Source organism: Sinohyriopsis cumingii, unplaced genomic scaffold (genome assembly GCF_028554795.1).
Source record: "Sinohyriopsis cumingii isolate HCF-2022 unplaced genomic scaffold, ASM2855479v2 utg000624l, whole genome shotgun sequence".
NCBI lineage: Eukaryota > Metazoa > Mollusca > Bivalvia > Unionida > Unionidae > Sinohyriopsis > Sinohyriopsis cumingii.
The window spans coordinates 605256-622410 of NW_028315919.1; the positions used below are offsets into that span (position 1 = coordinate 605256).

Sequence of the window (17155 nt, forward strand, 5' to 3'; positions counted from 1 at the left end):
CAACATCCAGAACTCGAGCACGCAAAACTGATAGTAAATTGTTAATCGAACAAGGCTGGAGAAAGCAAGGTGATTTAGGAATACTTCCTACTGCATCAATCGTTGAGAATGCCCAGTCTAACTTTCATAGCATCTCTAACATGAGAATATCCGCTTGAACTCACTCTTGTACAAGGCAAAATAAGGAAAAGTAGACGCAGATAATACACACAGATGAGCCGTTTGGTGAACAGGCAAGAGAAACTGAGACAATAATTGATGATTACCATAGAATAATTAAAAACGGAGAACTTCAACGTGTGGCGGAAAGTTTATATTTTAATGAGGACCAAAGAGAATGAAGCGGCTGTGTAAATGGTCTAGAAAATATTTACTGTAGTTACGCGCGAAAAACGGCTCAGTGAGTTATAATAGGACATCAGGAGAAAGAAAGAAAAAAAAAAACAGACATAAATAAAAATACTTCTCAGGTACTGTATGTAAATGAGAGCAATTAACTGATATCTAACACATTTGGAAACAACTGGAGAGAAAATATCGAAAAAATCAGTTCAATAAATTACCATTAGGTGAAAGTCTGAAACTGCTTAAAGAAAAGATATAACCATATCTGATATAGCAACAGCGCTATCATTTACTATTTAATCAAATGCCCAATCTCTAGCAACAACAATACCCATTACTATATCAACAATTGCTCTATATGTAGCAATAGCGATATCAATTACTATGTCAATGATTGGTCTGTATGTAGCAACAGCTATATCAATTACTATGTCAACGATTGCTCTGTATGTAGCAACAGCGATATCAAATACTATGTCAATGATTGGTCTGTATGTAGCAATAGCGATATCAATTACTATGTCAATGATTGATCTGTACGTAGCAACAGCGATATCAATTACTGTGTCAGTGATTGTTCTGTATGTAGCAACAGCGATGTCAATTACTATGTCAACGATTGGTCTGTATGTAGCAACAGCGATATAAATTACTATGTCAGTGATTGCTCTGTATGTAGCAACAGCGATATCAATTACTATGTCAACGAATCCAGCATCTTCAGATTAAAGCAGGTTGTTATTCTCAAGAGCTTATAACGAAAAGTCACCAGAGCGGCGCACATCCTTGGACATTTAAGATTGTCTCAAACCAAATAAATGCTGAGAGAACTTAATATCCAATAGAATTTCATACAAAATGAAATGTATTAGTAGATACATTTAGCATATTGTAAGTAAACTGTACTTCGGTGTGTATACTTCATCACTTTAAGAGCACACACACCCTGTGTATTACGTACTCAGTAAATAGCATCGGCATCAGCACCGATCGTCAGCGCCAACATACGTAAATTTACACCACTGCAATGCATTAAAATGCAACCTTCAACGCGTGCATAGTTTTATACGCGTAAAAGGACCGACAAACGGTGTAAACAAAATGTTTGCATGACTAGCATTTGTTCAAAATATTTCACCCACTTATTTTCTTACCCACCCAATATCGAACAGCGTGTGACACTCAATAAAACTCTGCATTTTCAACCCCAGTGCAGACGAATACTAAACAAAATTGTGGAAATGAGAGTATTAAGCCTGATAAAAAAAAATCAAAATGTGACTAAGAAAGTGCACCGCAAAACTACTCTGTTTATTAAATCCTTACTATATTTTTGAAAAAAATCCGCCCTAATTTCAAACACATGTGCGAATTTCCCCCCAGAAAAAAGCCAGGAATTTTTTTGTACAACTATTGCAGGACTGATGATGTTACAGGGTACAAAGTTGCACATAGCAGACATAACATTGTACTGATGTCACAAGGCAGCACATCAAGTTCATTGCAAAACTACTCAGAGAATTACGAAGCAGAGTTAATTATGTTGGACATCGTCCGTAATTGTGAACTTGAACTTAATCTTAAAACAACTAGTACAAAGTGTTTCCGTCTGACGTTCTACAAAGCCTTAATCAGCCATTCATCTGATATCAAACATTTTCCCCATGTCTAATGATATGAAACTGTTAAGTACTGCCTTACCAACAAGTTGTTCGCCGCCTGTTTTTCTTTATGACATGATTCGTGGTCTGTATTATTAGAAGCTCACATGAAGCAGATCTCACGAATCTACGTAGCTACGATGTCGTAGCCTCAACTTGATTTGTTGTGGTTGAGGTAGGAGTAAGGGTACTAATATTAGTACTAATTCAAATGTCTCCGAAAAATATAACTAATATTGGATTTTATTTAATAAACATCGCTTATATTGGTTATATAATTTTGCTCGTATGCAGTCACGTTGAAAATTCTATTAAAAAAAGAAAAGTCACAATATATTTTTGACAAATGTAAATTTTAGCGAACGTTGTTAACATGTTTTAAGGATGCCGAAGTCCGTGACATACATATAGGCTGATTTTATTCTGGGTGTTAGTCATTGAGTCTTGTCGCTCCATCGAGAATACACAAAACATGTTTAAGTCTCATAATATCAAACAGATTCTCAAGATTCGTATAAATAAAAGATTTAATTTGTTTCTTAGCAGAGCTTTGAGCGGAGACATTCTTCAGGAATCCTTAGATAATTGGTCAAGAAAGAAGGTAGGATAGAGTTACCTATTTTCGAGGTCAAACAGTTCAACAGTTCTCAAACTTTCTATACGCTATGTATTTTAGTTACAGAATACTACTTTGTTAGAATCCGTAAATTATAAAAACTACAGTGGAGGAATATGAATTACTAGACCATCAAATGACAGTTGGTGCCTCGCCCCCCTCTCCCCCCATGCTACTCACGATGGATTACTTCCCATTGGTTAGATAATGTAACTAGCACAAGGCTGTACAATTGGTAGTAAATGATATATTGAGAAAATCTTATGTATTGCAAACTCGGAGTCACTTCTAGGACATGCAACTGTAATTTTGCACAAACTTCTTGGAATAATTGCTCCGAAAAATCCATTCAAAACATCTACATTTTCAAGCCAAAATACCATGATTTATTTATTAAATCCTTACTATATTAAAAAAAAATTCCGCCCTCATTTCAAACATAGCTGCGAATTTTCCCCCAGAAAAAAGCCAGGATTTTTAAATTTTATTTCTACTGCAGGACTGATGATGTTACAGGGTACAAAGTTGCACACAGCAGACATCACATTGTACTGATGTCACAAGGCAGCACATCATGTTCATTTTCCTTTGTTTTTGAATGAATTTCAGTCCATGTACCATGGTTATGTCTGGTCGACATGCTGATGTACTGATATGCAGAGACAATGAACTAATCTTGAAATGACCCAGGGGTCAAAACAACCTCTTAGCTGTGATATATTTTGAAAGAGTATGAGATGTGACTCATGAGGGTTATCAATGTAATCAGGTCTAGAGTGTTTAACATAAGTAGATGTTTGTATAGATACTATTCCAAACCATTATTTGAAATCCCAATATTACCATTATTTCCATTTTTATAATGACATAAGGTTCCACTTGAGCTTTTGTAAATTTATCTCCTTGTATTTACTTTGCTTTCTTTGGGGTCAAATGAATTCCAGCCACATTGAGTATGCAGCTTATTGCCTTTATGTAGATAAGATCTGGAATAAATTTCGTTGTCAGCATTCTAGGTCATTATTTGTTGGACCCTTCTTGTCTGACGAAAACAAACTTTTGTTTCCAAATTTTGATGTAAAGCTTTATATGAAATCAGTTTTGAGCTAGGATTCTCATTCATCATGTTTCTTTGGCTTTGACAATTGGAATTTAAACATGACTAATTTCTGACTTACAAAATTCCAAGCTGTAACTCTCTACGACGCACCTTAATTTTAGTTGGAACATAATTTTTAATGTATCTTTTATTCATCTTTGGCATAAGTCCCTTAGATTGTGCTCTGCATAACAGCTTTACTATATATGCCAGTGATTGACATTTGCTAGACTACTGCTTACACCTTATTGGCCAATAATATTGCATCATTGTAAAACCAATACAAACTGGGCAGAAAATTACAGGTCACTGACATCATGCATAGGCTTGAATAAATGAATGAAGATTTTATTGTATTTGATGTTTTTGACAGAGGAAGACGAAATTAATTATTTGATTGGATTAGCTTTTGGTCAAATATTGTCTTTTGTTTGATTGCTTGTCAAATCATAATGACTTAGACAAAACTAGAAAATATGGCAACTCTGATTTATTTCATTCTTTGGAATTAGTAGAGATTGAATAACAAGATGTAAATTTTATTGGATGTATTTGTGAACTGTTAAAAGCAAGATCCATCAGTCGAAAGCATTGATGCAGAGAGGTTGTTGCTAAGTTTGTAAAGGGTAAAAATAGGAAGACATAATTAACAGGCATGTTCTGCTGACAGATGACTTAACAGTATACAGCAGCCATATTTGATAACTATTTGGTATAGTTCATACAGCAATATTTCAGACCTGCCAACTATTATGATTTTGCCATAAGTCTTACAAAAATTACCCTTAAAATATGAACTTACAGCATACTACAAAAAACTACGGAAAAATGATCGTTGCCAAAATATCTGGATAATTGGTTCATCCATGTTTTATTTGGATCAGGGTTTCATCTTAGAATTAGTGAAATTAGTAAGGGAACCAGACTTTACAGCAGCACCTCAGATGCTTTAAACCACACTTATTTGTTTATGCGAAGTGTTTGCATGATCAAGCTGTTGATTATATAAAAAATTTAAATGGTGTCCAGAAAGTGATGCATGTTTAAGGGGGTGCTCACCAGTTTTTATTTACTTTTGAGAGAGTGACGTATGTAAGGTGAAGTTGTTTGCATTTAAATCATGCACAGTGGAGAGAATGTTGGCAAACCTCTATGCTACTTTAATGTGGCTGACATTTCTTTGGATATTCTACTTTGGAAATTGTACATATCTAAGCCACTGCGAACTAAAATGACTGCAACCTTGAGGTTAAAAAATCAGCCTGAATTAGTCTAAAGTGCACTATCCATAGCAGCTGTTAAAATAAGGAAAATGAATGTTGCCAGACTAGACAATACCAGCTTCTGAAAGTGCAATGAATGAATTACTAAATATATAAAATGTAAAAGAATTTATTGGCTCTTTTTTATACAATTTAGCTCTGAAGTTCAGGAAGTGAAAATGATCAAGTGGAGCTAGCACTTTTTTGAAAGGTGCACATCTGGAGTAAGGCCAAGCTGTATACTCTATAACCCATATTACACCCATCAATCATACACCAAAATAAAGGGAATTAAAGGTTCTTTGAACTATACCTAAAATATACAAGGTCTTTTTTAAATATCCAGTTTAACCTGTGAGGAAAGCCAGGGAAATTATTTTTCTTTAAAATTCTAACCTTATGCAAACTATGAAACTGTAGAGTGCCACCTAAGATGAAAGGGAAAATAAACGTCTCGTAAAATGTTACTAATCAACTCAGAAGAACAAAAAGGAATATTCAGATTCTTGTGAATAAAAGCTGCAGAGGACACAATTATGTTTATTGGACATCACATGCCAATTTGAGTATGTCTCGTGGCGGGAGATATCATTGCTGTCGTGATGTGAAATGGAAAAGAATTTCCAAGAATTATGTCAAGTTGAGAGATAGCAACAAGCCTTTAAGTTGAAAAGGGTTTGGAAGGGTTTGGAACTAGAGTTTGTGCAACCGTACTAGTGGTAAATAAAGTCTGCACGTACTCTACAAACTTTTCAGTTGATCATAATGTTAATTGTTGACTTGTTGAACTTTTAAATATGTTTTCCAGATTTACAATAGCAGCTATTCATATTTTGGTACATCTTACTGAAAACTGGTCAATCTTATGAAACAAAATCAACTGCCTTACTGAGATGGACTCGTCAGGGTTGGTAGGTCTGATATTTGATAGCAGATTATTATCATTCATACAGTCACATTTGATGGCAGATTGGTATCATTTGTACAGCCATATTTGATGGCAGATTGGTATCATTTGTATAGTCATATTTGATCTCAGATTGGTATCATTTGTGCAGCCATATATGATGGCAGATTGGTATCATTCATACAGCCATATTTGATGGCAGATTTGTATCATTCATATAGACATTTGATCTCATATTTGTATAATTTTTACAGCCATATTTGATGGCAGTTTGGTATCATTTGTACAGTCATATTTGATGACAGATTGGTGTCATTCACACAGCCATATTTGATGGCAAATTGGTATCATTGATACAATCATATTTAATGGCAGATTGGTATCATTCATAAAGCCATATTTGATGGCAGATTGATATCATTCATACAGCCATATTTGATGGCAGATTGGTATCAGTCATATTTGATAGCATATTGGTATCATTTGTACATCCATATTTAGTGGCAGATTTGTATCATTCATACAGTCATATTTGATGGCAGATTGGTATCATTCATACAAGCATATTTGATGGCAGATTGGTATCATTTGTATAGTCATATTTGATGGCAGATTGGTATCATTCATACAACCATATGTGATGGCAGATTGGCATCATTCATACAGCCATGTTTGATTGGAGATTGGTATCATTAATACAGCCATATTTGATAGCAGATTGTTATTAGTCATACATTCATATTTGATGGCAGAATGGTACAATTCACACAGCCATATTAGATGTCAAATTGGTATCATTCATACATTCATATTTTATAGAAGATTGGTATCATTCATATTTGGTGGCAGATTGGTATCATTTGTTAGTCATATTTGATGATAGATTTGTATCATTCATTCCGTCATATTTGACAACCGATTGGTATCATTTGTGCAGCCATATTTGATGGCAGATTGGTATCATTCATACAGCCATATTTGATGGCAGTTGGTATAATTCACACAGCCATATTTGATGGCAGATTAATATCATTTGTATAGTCATATTTGATGGCAGATTGGTATAATTCATACATTCATATTTGATGTCAAATTGGTATCATTTGTACATTAATATTTGATAGCAGATTGGTATCATTCACACAGCCATATTAGATGCCACATTGGTATCATTCACACAGCTATATTTGATGGCAGATTGGTATCTTTCATATAGCTATATCTGATGGCAGATTGGCATCATTCATACAGCCATATTTGATAACATATTGGTATCAGTCATACATTCATATTTGATGGCAGATTGGTATCATTTGTACATTCATATTTGATGGCAGATTGGTATTATTCATACAGTCATATTTTATAGAAGATTGGTACCTTTCACACAGCCATATTTTATGTCAAATTGGTATCATTCATTCATTCATAGTTTATAGAAGATTGGTATCATTCATATTTTATGGCAGATTGGTATCATTTGTATAGTCATATTTTATGGCAGATTGGTATCATTCATACAGCCAAATTTTATGGCATATTGGCACCATTCATACAGACGCATTTGATAGCAGATTGTTATCATTTGTACAGCCATATGTGATGGCAGATTGGTATCATTCACACAGCCGTATTTGATGGCAGATTAGTATAATTTGTACAGCTATATTTGATGGCAGATTGGTATCATTCATATAGCCATATTTGATCTCAGATTTGTATAATTTTTGCAGCCAAATTCGATGGCAGAGTGGTATCATTTGTACAGTCATATTTGATGGCAGATTGGTATCATTGACACATCCATATTTGATGGCAAATTGGTATCATTGATACATTCATATTTGATAGCAGATTGGTATCATTCATAGAGCCATATTTGATCACAGATTGGTATCATTCACACAGCCATATTTGATGGTAGATTGATATCATTCATACAGCCATATTTGATCACATATTGGTAACATTTAGACAGCCATATCTGATGGCAGATTGGTATCATTCATACAGCCATATTTGATGGCAGATTGGTATTATTCATACAGCCATATTTGATGGCAGATTGGCATTATTTGTACATTCATATTTGATGGCACATTGGTATCATTTGTACAGCCATTTTTGATAGCAGAAAGGTATCATTCATACAGTCATATTTGATGGCAGATTAGTATCATTTGTACAGTTATATTTAATCTCAGATTGGTATAATTTGTACAGCCATATTTGATTGGAGATTGGTATCATTTGTATAGCCATATTTGATGGCAGATTGGTATCATTCATACAGCCATATGTGATAGCAGATTGTATCATTTGTATAGCCATATGTGACAGCAGATTGGTATATTTTGTACAGCCATATATGATTGGAGATTGGTATCATTTGTATAGCCATATTTTATGGCAGACTGGTATCATTTGTATACCCATTTTTGATGGCAGATAGGTATCATTTGTATTGCTATTTTTGATGGCAGATTGGTATCATTCATACAGCCATATTTGATAGCAGATTCGTATCATTCATACAGCCATATTTGATGGGAGATTGGTATCATTCATACAACCATATTTGATGGGAGATTGGTATCATTCATACAGCCATATTTAATGGCAGATTGGTATCATTTGTACAGCCATATTTGATAGAAGATTCATATCATTCATACAGCCATATTTGATGGGAGATTGGTATCATTCATACAGCCATATTTGATGGGAGATTGGTATCATTCATACAGCCATATTTGATGGGAGATTGGTATCATTCATACAGCCATATTTAATGGCAGATTGGTGTCATTTGTACAGCCATATTTGATAGCAGATTGGTATAATTTGTACAGCTTAAAAGCCCTTCATCCCAAGATGCTTCTCTCAAATCTGGTCAAAGTTTGAGAAGTTATTCAAAGGATTTTTTAAATTTTAGTAATGGTAGTTATATTTATTGGTGAATCAGAATCATTTGTATAAATCTAAAAGCCTTTCAAGCCAGAAATATTTCTTCAGATTTAGTCAGGTTCTGATTATCAGTTTCACAAAAGAAGTGATTTAATGTTGTTGTTTTTTCATAACAGTGGCTTTATTTAATGGTGGATAAAAATAATTTGTACGAATCTAAAAGGCTTTTTTTCCTGAGTGTTTTCTGTCAAATCTTGGCAAATTCTGTTGAATGGTTTTGAGAAGTCATTTAAAGATTTTATAATATTGGTTGTGGTGGCCATTTGTGATTATAGAATTGTTTTGAAGATCATGTATGCCATGATTCTGTCAAATTGTCTAAAATTCTGTAAAGCAGCTTTTAAGAAGTCATTTAAAGATTTTTACATTTTTAGTAACAATGGCCATATTTGATAGCAGATAAGCATTATCTGAACAAACCTGAAAGACCTTCATTCCAGGATGCTTTCTGTTAAAGTTGGTAATACTTTGTTGAGAAATGTTTTAGCTATTATTTATCAGATTATATTTTTCTTTTTATGGTAACTATATTTGATAGAAATCATTTGCACAAAACTGAAGGCCACACAAGCCAGAATGCTTTCTATCAAATTTGGTAAAATTCTTTTTAGTGGTTTTGGTATATTTAATAGAAAAAGGATTATTTTATACTTTATTCTATCTTTAACTTCTCAGCATAGTTTATATATAATTCTTTCAGCATGATCAATTTTTAACCTGTCAGATCTTTCTGAATGCCAAAATATGAAAGTTATATATGAATCACATGTCTAATTTCTATATGGTAACCAGCTCAGCCTATCCTCTTGCTTCAAACTAATGCATCAAACAGCACAAACAACACAAACAAGGCATATCCAGTTTTATCAAGGATGAATGAACATCACAGTTGGTGACTTTGTACATGTATGTGGGATGGCATCATTAATGACTTGATGATAAAGAGACAATCCAATATTTAAAAAATAATAATCAGTTTCAGACCAGGGAGTAAAATACCCTATTCACTAATGTAGAGCTATTTGTAATAATAATGGTATTACCCTGCTGAAGGGGTATCCATTTGTATTTAACATGACCACAACATTAATTAGGTTTTGGATTTCATGCATTAGCATATTTTTATTGATGAAATCTTACATGAATTGGAATTGGCATTTTATGTTATTATTTCAAGATCTGTGCTTCTGTTTTCCATTGGGCTGTCCCAGTAAAATATACCTGAGACCCAGGGAAAGCACTTTCAGTGTAGAGTATCCACCCAGAAAAGCAGTTTAGAATTTTGGATCATATTTATGTGAACTCAATCAGAATACACAGGCATATAGATTTTTAAAAGGTGCCTTCCTTGAGTATTGTGTATGTTTGAATGGAACAGTCCTGATAATCCCACTGCTGGTTTTGGCACAATGACTCCATTTATCATAATTTTTATTTCATACCGATATATACATCAAAGATTTTAGATGAGTTCAGTTGTCAGAATTATGTCTTCATTTTTGGGATTTAAAATCACTTATCATTTACATCCACTTTCATTTATCCACAGATGACTGTTTTATGATTGATTTCCAGTTAGATCTGACAGACAGCTTTGTATGATTCATGCATATTGACAGATTGCTCTTCTAGCTCAGCAAGCATAACCATTGGCATTGAGACCTACCACTAATAACAGTTGTTGATAAGAAAGTTAATCAACGTTCCTTAAACATGTAGTAATAAAACATGAGGGTGATATCAAGCTCTTCAGGTATGGCATGTGGTTCACAGACTAATGCAGTATTGTGCAGGATTCAAGGATAGAAAGGTGTGAAGGTTAACTCCTACCTGAACTATGCCAGGTCAACGATAACAATGTGTCTCTTGACAAGGCATTTTACTCCTCAGCATGGTACAACATTTCGTATATTAACGCACTGTTAAACACCAAACAAAAGCTCTTCAGATTAATATTGATTTCTTGATATTTTTAGGATCAGTTTGCTCGAGGATCAAAATGCATTTTATCAGGGATTCAGCCAACAGGAATTCCCCACTTAGGGAATTACATAGGGGCCATAAAGAAATGGGTGGACCTGCAAGACGCTGGGATGCATGAAACCATTTTATTGAGTATTGTTGATCTGCATGCTATAACAGTGCCACAAGAAAGGGAGACAATCAGGTAAAGTACAAACTGAACAGTATGAACCTCATAATGTGCTAGGTCAGTGACTTGGTTTCAGAAAAAAAGCAGTAATGAGTTTTTACAGCAATCATGCTTTAGCAGGGCATATGACATATAGGTGCATGTGCGTGAAACTGAATAAAATTCCCTTTCATAATTAATATTTAAAAAAAAGGTACAGACAAAAAGGGAGAAACCTGTTTTCTCTTCATTTTAATTGACTGATATTTACTGGATATTTTTGAATACATTACTCAAAGTTATGACTAAAATGGTATGGCAACTAACCAATAAATAAAATAAGTTGTGGCTAGCAGATCTGATAATTATGCCAAATAATACAGGATTGAGCTTATTTAACTTGTGTATATCATGTATGCCAAGTAATACAGGATTGACCTTATTTAGCTTATGTATATCATGTATGCCAAGTAATAAAGGATTGACCTTATTTAGCTTGTGTATATCATGTATGCCAAGTTATACAGGATTGAGCTTATTTAGCTTGTGTATATCATGTATGCCAAGTAATAAAGGATTGAGCTTATTTAGCTTGTGTATATCATGTATGCCAAGTAATACAGGATTGACCTTATTTAGCTTGTGTATATCATGTATGCCAAGTAATACAGGATTGACCTTATTTAGCTTGTGTATATCATGTATGCCAAGTAATACAGGATTGAGCTTATTTAGCTTGTGTATATCTTGTATGCCAAGTAATACAGGATTGAGCTTATTTAGCTTGTGTATATCATGTATGCCAAGTAATACAGGATTGACCTTATTTAGCTTGTGTATATCATGTATGCCAAGTAATACAGGATTGAGCTTATTTAGCTTGTGTATATCATGTATGCCAAGTAATACAGGATTGACCTTATTTAGCTTGTGTATATCTTGTATGCCAAGTAATACTCGATTGGGCTTATTTAGCTTGTGTATATCATGTATGCCAAATAATTCAGGATTGAGCTTATTTAGCTTGTGTATATCATGTATGCCAAGTAATACAGGATTGACCTTATTTAGCTTGTGTATATCATGTATGCCAAGTAATACAGGATTGACCTTATTTAGCTTGTGTATATCATGTATGCCAAATAATTCAGGATTGACCTAATTTAGCTTGTGTATATCATGTATGCCAAATAATTCAGGATTGACCTTATTTAGCTTGTGTATATCATGTATGCCAAGTAATACAGGATTGACCTTATTTAGCTTGTGTATATCATGTATGCCAAATAATACAGGATTGACCTTATTTAGCTTGTGTATATCATGTATGCCAAATAATTCAGGATTGACCTTATTTAGCTTGTGTATATCATGTATGCCAAGTAATACAGGATTGACCTTATTTAGCTTATGTATATCATGTATGCCAAGTAATAAAGGATTGAGCTTATTTAGCTTGTTTATATCATCTACATTGTTACAATCATCATCCAATCTTCAAACTCACTATCACTGAGACATGTAAATTTGCAAGTGACTGAGAACTAAAATCTCACTAGTTTTGCAAAACCGCAATGCATGACCTTCCAAAAGTGACAGCTATCAGTACAAAGTCATCTGGAAATTCTGATGCCTGCACTCTGAAGAACATAAATCGGTTTTTGATTTGAACAGTTTGTATTTGAATGACTTAGTTTCCATGGCTCTGATTGAACAAGGGGATAATGTTTTGCCATATTTGTGAAACAGATCCAAGTGCAACTAGCAAAATAAAGTTGACCAGAATGGTTGTTGTTTGCAGGAAGAAGAGAATCATCATTCACGGAATCAGCAAGAAATATCTTTGACATTCTTTTTTGTATACAGAGAGGAAATACTGTTGTCGTGTTCCAGGAGAGACAGATGGATGAACAAAAGCAGTTGGACATGACACATATTTGTTACACATACGAACTGACAATCACAATATCTAAAATTTGAATTCAAGTGCAGAGAAAAAAATTATAATTATTCAAATAGAATGAAATATACTTAGCTAATTTACTACAACATCGTTCAGATGAAGAAAACCTTCATCGTTTATTTCTTTTTAATTTTAGTTTACAACAGATATAAAAATATAAAACTGAAAATTTTTGATCTTCACATAATGTGATAAATTGATTTCAGTCCTCAGTGTATAATTGTTTCTATGGTTACCAATATATCTCTATCTCTATCTCTCTCTCTCTCTCTCTCCTAAAATTTCAAATGGCCATTAAAATTATTGAGATGGTCATCATGTACTAAGTTATCAGTTGTACATTGAGTGCTGCTATATTTTGTAAAATAGAGCAAGAAGATTGGCATAATTGTTGAATGCAGTATAATCATTTTTGGGAATAATATGTACTTACAAACTGATTGTTCATACTGCTATAGATATTACACTCTGTAGACTAATGTAGTTATTACACTTTCTAGACTGCTGTAATTATTACACTCTGTAGACTGCTGTAGTTATTAACTTTCTAGATTTATTATTGTTTTCTTTAGGGAGAATATTGTTGGTATGGCTGCTTGTCTGCTGGCTTGTGGAGTGAATCCATCAAAGACAATCTTATTTCAGCAATCGACAGTGAGTAAAAAGTAATTGCGGGTGATTATTCTGAACTTTATACCATACCATATATACTCAATTTATAAGACAACTCAAACTAAAAAACAACAAAGATCCTCATCTGCCATAGCACAGTGTGTCTGCAGATCAGTGTCTGTGTTGTTTGCTCTTCTGATTACTCCTAGAGGCCCCGAGTGGCCGAATGGTCTAAAGCGCTCTCCGTTACCAATCACTGCCTTCTCACCTCTGTCTGCATGGGTTCAAGTCTCGGATTCAGCTAATGTGGGTATGTGAGAAAGCTTGCCAGTAGCTTCTCGTGGGTCGGTGGTTCTTTCCGGGGTTTTCCCGGGTTCTTCCTCCACCATTAATACTGGCACCATGTATGGCCTCTCGTGTGCTGAAAAATGGCATTAAACCATACAACAACAACTGATTACTCCTATCATACTACACAGACCCAGATCTGCCAGCACAGTTTGGAATGGAAGAGCTGGGTATGTGCAGTTTGCAGTTGAACCAGACTTAAAAGCCAGTACATATGGTATGTATTCACATGTAAATCATATCCAGCAACACAGACCTTCATCTGCCACCACATAATGCATCAATAGATAAGGTTTATGTTGTTTGTTCTACTGGTAACTTCTGAGAAAGCATAGACACAGATCTGCTGGCACATTATGCGGTGGCAAATGTAGGTTTTGTGCATTTTACAGTTGGACTGGACTTATATTTGAGTATATATGGTACCCATTCACGGTTGATCTGGCATTTGATACAGATGGTCAGTCTGATATTTCATAGCACATTCTACAACTTGTACTATGTAGGTTTGGTTGGTTTTATGCCATCTTTTAGCACTTGAGAGACTATATAAGGCAGTGAATATATTTGGTAGAAGATGAACATGGGATTACTCCAGGAAGAACCATTGACCCACTGGAAGCTACATGCAAGGTTACTCAGACAAGGTGGCTAAACCGAGACTCTAACCCAGAGAGACCAAGATGAGAAGTCAGTGAAATGGCACATCAGTATAAGTGACTATATGGTACCATTGAAAGATAAATTTGAAAACATTAGGAATTGCACACAAATCTTTAGAAGATAAACCCTTCCAGCTAAATGTAAACATGAAGGATGAGATAGAATCTAACTGATAAATATTTCAAAATTCTGTACAAGGATATATATATATATATATATATATATATATATATATATATATATATATATATATATATATATATATATATATATATATATATATATATATAATGATAGGTAAATATATAATAGAATTTAACATGTAAAAGCTGTAAAAATGTAAAAATTTGTTATACAAAATGCATTCCATTGAAATGTCAGTCTCCTGGATAATATATCATCATACAATTTCTTCAACAAGTGTGTACCCTTGATTGAGAGCAAAACAGTTAATCATAGTCCATTGTAGAGTTCATCACAGTCCATTGTACAGTTCATCATAGTCCGTTGTACAGTTCATCATAGTCTATTGTAGAGTTCATCACAGTCTTTTGTACAGTTCATCATAGTCAGTTGTGCAGTTCATCATAGTCCATCATATAGTTCTTCATAGTCCATTGTACAGTTCATCATATACCATTGTAGAGTTCATCACAGTCCATTGTACAGTTCATGATAGACTGTTGTACAGTTCATCATAGTCCATTGTAGAGTTCTTCATAGTCTTTTGTACAGTTCATCATATACCATTGTAGAGTTCATCACAGTCTGTTGTACAGTTCATCATAGTCAGTTGTACAGTTCATAATAGTCCATTATATAGTTCTTCATAGTCCATTATATAGTTCTTCATAGTCCATTGTACAGTTCATCTTAGTCCATTGTAGAATTCATCATAGTCAGTTGTACATTTCATCATGGTCCATTGTAGAGTTCATCATAGTCCATTGTACAGTTCATCATAGTCCATTGTACAGTTCATCATAGTCCATTGTACAGTTCGTCATATACCATTGTAGAATTCATCACAGTCTGTTGTACAGTTTATCATATACCATTGTACATTTCATCATAGTCCATTGTACAGTTCATCATAGTCAGTTGTACATTTCATTATGGTCCATTGTAGAGTTCATCATAGTCTGTTGTAGAGTTCATCATAGCCTCATTTATTGTCAGCTGTTGTCAGTCCTTGTCATTTGCAATTGTTAATTTTATTTGGGGGATTTTCCTCACTACTCATAACATGTTTGCTTTTGTATTTATGAAACCACTGTCCTAAAATTGGTCACATTAAGATAAGAATATAAAACTAATTATGAAAATATGTGTCCTGATTAAAAAAAATTAAATTAAGTTTTGTTTCCAGATCAGTCAACACACAGAACTTGCCTGGATCCTCAGCTGCCTGTGTACCATGCCTCGCCTTGAGTGTTTACCACAGTGGAAGGTATGTGGTGTCAAAACTTTCTGAATTGAAATACATGATTTTCTCCAGTACCAAGCCTTATTTATTTTGTCTTAAGATGTACATTAAATATGTTAATGATTTTCTCTGGTACCCAGCCTAAATTAACATGACAGTATTATAGCAAATAACCAGTAAAATCTCTCTTCCTCTAAAGACATTGTTCATTGATATTATTCTCACAACAGTTACATTATTTATGTAATGGCTTGTCTTAATTAAGTTTGGAAACTCCATCTAAACTGCAGTGATATGTTGTAGCTTGATCTTGTTGCAGTGCTTGATGAGTAAAATATATGGAATTTTTGTACTTTTATTCATGGTGGTAGCTAGTTTTCTGCAGTCTCAAAACCACTGGAAATATGATGGAGTAGTCAGGAAATTTATAATTTTTAAGTCTTCCCTTGTTGCATTGCATGTTAATAGGACAGGGCCTGGGATTTTTTATCATTTTACCACTAACTTCACCAGATTATTTGTTCATCATGTATCCATTATTATTTTGTTGCCACAACTAAATCCACTGATGAACAGTTCTATTATGTTTCTCTTAAATGCCTTGTGGATTATTTTATTAGATTATATTTTGAAGTCATTTATTACAATAATGATCAATTTACCAAGAATAATTTCGCTTATGTCTAAATTGCATCACTGTCCCTGTTATGTAAATACAATGGCTTTAAGCTAGCAAAAATACATTACCCTGATTACCATCATTCTTATCTTGGTTTCCACAGTGTAACCTTTCCATGGTTTGTTGGATTCATTTTTACCTTGGTTTCCACAGTGTATCTTTTCCATGGTTTGTTGGATTTTAACGGAATTTTGATACAAGGTTTTATATTGATGATATGTTTGTGTCATTTGATTTCAAGTATTCCCTGAGATCATTTTCAGACTCATCTTTTCTGACTGCCCATACTCCTGACTTGGGTTTCCATAACATAAAATTACTGTATTTTACTGGATTGCATGACCTTGGTTTATTGGATTTGAATCTTCTCTGACTGCCCATACTCCTGACTTGGGTTTCCACAACATAACATTATCATGGTTTATTGGATTTGAATCTTCTCTGCTTGCCCATACTTCTGGCTTGGGTTTCCACTA

The 17155-nt window shown here is 33.9% G+C and overlaps 1 protein-coding gene across 1 annotated transcript in view; it reads left to right on the forward strand.

The window, feature by feature from the left end:
- The first annotated feature begins 2427 nt into the window (after window positions 1-2427).
- The window catches only part of LOC149773572 (tryptophan--tRNA ligase, mitochondrial-like), a 29377-nt gene continuing 14649 nt past the window's right edge, over window positions 2428-17155 (forward strand). Inside the window, exons 1-4 of the mRNA XM_089946310.1 lie at window positions 2428-2607; window positions 10834-11024; window positions 13524-13605; window positions 15944-16024. Of these exons, the coding sequence (XP_089802436.1) occupies window positions 2479-2607; window positions 10834-11024; window positions 13524-13605; window positions 15944-16024 (483 nt within the window). The 5' untranslated portion in view covers window positions 2428-2478. The remainder of the gene's footprint in view (window positions 2608-10833; window positions 11025-13523; window positions 13606-15943; window positions 16025-17155) is intronic.